At 44.7% G+C, this 6,000-nt stretch overlaps 1 protein-coding gene across 1 annotated transcript in view; it reads left to right on the plus strand.

Moving 5' to 3' along the window:
• The first annotated feature begins 4,024 nt into the window (after positions 1–4,024).
• The window catches only part of LOC129829049 (G protein-activated inward rectifier potassium channel 1-like), a 27,447-nt gene continuing 25,471 nt past the window's right edge, over positions 4,025–6,000 (plus strand). Inside the window, exon 1 of the mRNA XM_055890496.1 lies at positions 4,025–5,063. Coding sequence (XP_055746471.1) covers positions 4,395–5,063 — 669 coding nt within the window. The 5' untranslated portion in view covers positions 4,025–4,394. The remainder of the gene's footprint in view (positions 5,064–6,000) is intronic.

The following is a 6,000-nucleotide window of genomic DNA, read 5'->3' on the forward strand; positions in this document are numbered from 1 at the left end:
CACACACACACAGAGACACTGTGGGAGCCGCTGGAAGCAATACTTTGCATTATATTAATCTGCCGTATAATTTCTGATGGATGCTTTTAATACAGTTTTCAACAGGTCTATCAACGAAAACCTGCAAAGAATCCATATCATTTCTTTATTTGATATCTCCCTCACTCATAATTTAAAGCCAGAGGGAAAATTACATTAGTCAGTCTTTGCGATATTCTTTTCCAGAGGAAAGCAATAAACATTGAATATAATAAGGTCCAACTTGTTCATTTTAAACTGGCAGTTGCTGATACATTCAGTTGCTGATACAGTATATTTGGCAATGACTTAATACTCTTATTTCAACATACAGTACCAGCCAAACGTTTGGACACACCCACTCATTCAAGGGTTTTTCTTTATTTGTACTATTCTCTTAGTGAAGACATCGAAACTATGAAATAGCACATATGGAATAACCAAGCAAGGGTTTTATATTTGAAAATCTTCAAAGTAGCCACCCTTTGCCTTGATGACAGATTTGCACACTCTTGGCGCTCTCTCAACCAGCTTCACGAGGTAGTCACCTGGAATGCATTTCAATAAACAGGTGCGCAGTGGTCTAGGGCACTGCATCGCAGCGCTAGCTGTGCCACCAGAGACTCTGGGTTCGCGCCCAGGCTCTGTCGCAGCCGGCCGCGACCGGGAGGTCCGTGGGGCGACGCACAATTGGCCTAGCGTCGTCCGGGTTAGGGAGGGTTTGGCCGGTAGGGATATCCTTGTCTCATCGCGCACCAGCGACTCCTGTGGCGGGCCGGGCGCAGTGCACGCTAACCAAGGTCGCCAGGTACACAGTGTTTCCTCCGACACATTGGTGCGCCTGGCTTCCGGGTTGGATGTGCGCTGTGTTAGAAAGCAGTGCGGCTTGGTTGGGTTGTGTTTCGGAGGATGCATGGCTTTCGACCTTCGTCTCTCCTGAGCCTGTACGGGAGTTGCAGCGATGAGACAAGATAGTAACTACTAACAATTGGATACCACAAAATTGGGGAGAAAAAGGGGGTAAAATAAAAAAAATAAAAAAATAAAAAGTTAATTTGTGAAATTTCTTTAATTCTTAATGCATTTGAGTCAATCAGTTATGTTGTGAAAAGGCAGATTTGTATACGGAAGATAGTCATATTTGGTAAAAGACCAAGTCCATAATATGGAAAGAACAGCTCAAGTCAGCTAAGAGAAATGACAGTCCATCGGTCAATCCTGAAAATGTCAAGACCTTAAGTTTCTTCAAGTGCAGTTACAAAAACCGCCACAGGAAAGGAAGACCCAGAGTTACGTCTGCTGCAGAGGATAAGTTCATTAGTTACCAGCCTCAGAAATTGCAGCTCAAATATATGCTTTACAGAGTTCAAGTAACAGACACATCGCAACATCAACTGTTCAGAGGAGACTGGGTAAATCAGGCCTTCATGGTCAAATTGCTGCAAAGAAACCACTACTAAAGGACACCAATAATAAGAAGAGACCTGCTTGGGCCAAGAAACACGAGCAATGGACATTAGACCGGTGTAAATCTGTCCTTTGGTCTGCTGTATTCCAAATTCAAGATTTTTAGTTCCATCCGGAGTGTCTTTGTGAGATGCAGAGTAGGTGAATGGATGATCTCTGCATGTGTGGTTCCCACCGTGAAGCATGGAGGAGGAGGTGTGATGGTATGGGGGTGCTTTGCTGGTGACACTGTCAGTGATTTATTTAGCATTCAAGGCACACTTAACCAGCATGTCTACCACACCATTGTGCAACGATATGCCATTCCATCTGGATATTAGTGGGACTATCATTTGTTTTTCAACAGGACATTGACCAAAAACAGACCTCCAGGCTGTGTAAGGGCTACTTGACTAAGAAGAAGGGTGATGGAGTGCTGCATCAGATGACCTGGCCTCCACAATCACCCGACCTCAACCCAATTGAGATCATTTGGGATGATTTGGACCGCAGTGTGAAGGAAAAGCAGCCAACAAGTGCTCAGCATATGCGGGAACTCCTTCAAGACTGTTGGAAAAGCATTCCAGGTGAAGCTGGTTGAGAAAATGCCAAGAGTGTGCAAAGCTGTCATCAAGGCAAAGGATGGCTACTTTGAAGACTCAAAAATCTATTTTGATTGTTTAATACTTTTTTGGTTACTACATGATTCTATATGTGTTATTTCATAGTTTTGCTGCCTTCACTATTATTCTACAATGTAGAAAATAGTAAAACAAAAGAATAACCCTTGAATGAGTATGTGTGTCCAAACGTTGACTGGTACTATAGGTGGTTAAAAAAAAGGATTCCCGATAAGATCTGTTGAGTGTCTAACCTCTGGGAACCCATTCTCATTTCATTTGAACACAACAGCACACCCATTCATTGTCTATCTGTCCGTTAGATAACTGGGAATCTATCCATAAGTGACTAATCACAGTGAAACAGCTGGTTATCTCCTTGTGGGCCTGTTAATGGCAGTAACAGACGATTGTATTACTGCAACAGATAATGTATCTGATCCAACTGCTCTGCTGAACGGACCTATGCCATCAGCCACACTGCTCTCTCTCTCTCTCTAAACACAAGGTAAAGGCAGAATAAGTTGGGCCTAGAATTAGTCTAAACCAAACTATGACACTGCCCCGTGTGTGATACAGTATATCATTGTTTTGATATAAACTGATTGTACAAAACGTTAAGAACACCCCCCTTTGCCCCTCAGAACAGCCTTAATTTGTCGAGGCATGGACTCTACAGGGTGTCTAAAGCGTTCCACATGGATGCCGTCTCATCTTGACTTCAAAGCTTCCCACAGTTGTGTTAAATTGGCTGGATGTCCTTTGGGTGGTGGACCATCTTTGATTCACAGGGGAAATTGTTGAGTGTGAAAAACCCAGTAGCGTTGCAGTTCACACAAACTGGTGTGACTGGCACCTATTATCATACCCAATTCAAAGGCACTCACTGTCAATCTTTTGTCTTTCCCATTCACCCTCTGAATGGCACACACACACAACACATGTCTCGATTGTCTCAAGGTTTAAAAATCCTCCTTGAACCTGTCTCCTCCCCTTCATCTACAGTAATTGAAGTGGATTGAAGTGGTCATAGCTTTCACCTGGATTCACCTGGTCAGTCTATGTTCTGGATGTTTTGTATACCCAGTGTAGATAAAAATGACCTGGACATCAGTGACCATGTGGAATGGACGGACGGACGGACGGACGGACGGACGGACGGACGGACGGACGGACGGACGGACAGACAGACAGACAGACAGACAGACAGACAGGTAGGTCTCGGAGACATATAGATGGTTATGAAGTTCAATCAATGCAGAATCGGACTAACAGGAATGAACATTATAGCAGAACTATGCACAGGATTCAGCCATCTTCTGCAGTTACAATACATTCCTTTGTGATGGGCTGATTAGCAGCAAGTGCCAAGGTCGAATCTACCCACTGTTTTGAAGATGTCCTCTGGGACATGTCTGAAAAGGGCCTGTAGTATGTTTGAATCAATAACAGCCTCTCCACAGGAAACTAAAGAAGAGCCATTACATTAGCAAGGGGTTTGAATTAGGAGCTGTGTAGAAATAGAGTGCACATGAAAGTCGCTGCAAAGCAAGTTGGAGTAAATTAATAAACACCGTTTTTACTTGACTGTTGTAATAGACGGCCTCAAAGAAAAGCATAGGCCCACTAAATAAATCACTGGCCCCTGCGTTACGCTCATACGACTGTACGTGCGTTTTCTGTCCGCAAGGTGGCATTGCCTGACTTGAGAGCAGGTAAGCGGGGAGGGCTGCATGGGGTCCAACCATCCCGCGTTTCTTTAGGCTACCGTAGCCTAATCAAGTGGTTGTTTTTTGGTAATGATCCTCTCCGCAGGCCTACCTCTCCTCAAGGAATACTGTTTTTGAATGACATATATATTTAATTTGAATATTTAAAAAAATATCTGCTGATAAATTATATGAATACCCCCCCCCCCCTCTCTCTCTTGCACACACACACACACACACACACACAGTCTCTCGCTAGCTCTCAGTGTGGGCATGTCTGTTCAGGAGACAGTCTACCCCGAGCGCACTCTCACTTTAATCGAAAGCGGAGGGATCAGCGAGTGAATATCCATCACCTCCTTATGGCACACCAACCCATCATATCTTTCTTTTGGGAAAATGTTCAACTAAAGCCTGTGAGAGTAGGTTAAAAGCTTTTGTAAAGAGTGCACTGTTTAGAAGAGGATACCCAGATCCATGCGCAGCGCGTTATTGGCCATGGAGACCTTTACGCACTACAGATAACAAGTCTTTGTGAAACAAAGACAACAAAGTAATGGATCAAAACTGCAAGTGATTTTTTTCACACTCTGATAAAGTTATGGCCGCGCTACGGAGGAAATTTGGGGAGGACTATCAGGTAGTGAATACAAACCGAGACACCGCCGCTTTTACTGCACCTGTCAAAAAGAAACGCCAGCGGTTCGTGGAAAAGAACGGTCGTTGCAACGTGCAGCACGGGAACCTCGGCGGGGAGACCAGCCGATACATCTCCGACCTCTTCACCACCTTGGTGGATCTCAAGTGGCGATGGAACTTACTTATCTTTGTTCTGACCTATACCGTAGCATGGCTGGTCATGGCTTCTATGTGGTGGATCATCGCCTACATCAGAGGGGACATAAACCATGGCCACGACTCGTCCTACACCCCCTGCGTTGCCAACGTTTACAACTTCCCCTCCGCGTTCCTATTCTTCATAGAGACCGAGGCCACCATCGGCTACGGCTACCGCTACATAACGGAGAAATGTCCAGAGGGCATCATTCTCTTCTTGTTCCAGTCGCTGCTGGGGTCTATCGTGGACGCCTTTCTGATCGGCTGCATGTTCATTAAAATGTCCCAGCCCAAGAAGCGCGCAGAGACGCTTATGTTTAGCCAGGACTCAGTGATCTCGCAGCGCGACGGGAAACTGTGCCTCATGTTCCGCGTGGGCAACCTGCGAAACAGCCACATGGTGTCCGCGCAGATCAGATGCAAACTCATAAAGGTAAACAAGCACCACCGGGGTATTTAGGCAACTGTTCATAAAATGACCCACGGTGATAATTCTCTACTAAAAGCCTTTAGCGGCAGGGGAAAAATTAAACTCCCAGGCATAAAATGCCAAGATGTTGTGTGCTAATGTCATATTTAATGTGCGTAACTAATGATCGTGTATTATATTCGCATTCATTATTTCACATAGCCTATACAGTATGTGCTTCTCTATCACCCCGTCTGCATTTGGGGTCCTAAAATGCTGTGACAAACAATCAATTCAACCTGAAAGTGGCAAACAAACAGCACAAGAAAATGTAATACACTTAATCACGTTGAATAGAGTAAACCTATAGGAGTCTCGATAGCATGATAGCAGTTGCATATTAGAGATACTGATTCATCTTATTTTTCTAAGCTTAATTATAAGCAGCTCGTAGTCGACAGTTTGTGCCTTGTTAAACAAAAAAAGGCTTAAGATTGTATACCATGATCCTTAGTAGTGAGATTCTATTTCGGCTGAGTGACAGACGTGTCCAAGACAGGGTCTGAAAGGAGAGAGAGACAGACAGAGAGGGGTTGAGAGAGAGAGAGAGAAAGAGAGAGAGGTCTTCAGTGGCACAGCTACAGCGTGTCCGACATCAGTCACCCTTCAGCCAGTGACATTTAGAAGAGCAGGTGGTTTAACTGCGGGACACGGTTGTGTATCAGTGAGCTGCTCTGACAGAGATCTGGGCTCCCAGGCTGGCGTTTGACAGTTAAAACTCCAGCCATGAAACACACAGAAACAAATCATCATCAGCCATACATGCTGCTCACCCCGATCAAGCATGATGTCAGGTCAAAAGTGGCCCTGGACTTAAGACCCTGGAGTAAAGGAATAAATCATATGTATAGTGCATGTGGATACATCTTTCATCTTCACTCTCATGTTGTACGGTCTGTTT

Source organism: Salvelinus fontinalis, chromosome 2 (genome assembly GCF_029448725.1).
Source record: "Salvelinus fontinalis isolate EN_2023a chromosome 2, ASM2944872v1, whole genome shotgun sequence".
Lineage (NCBI taxonomy): Eukaryota > Metazoa > Chordata > Actinopteri > Salmoniformes > Salmonidae > Salvelinus > Salvelinus fontinalis.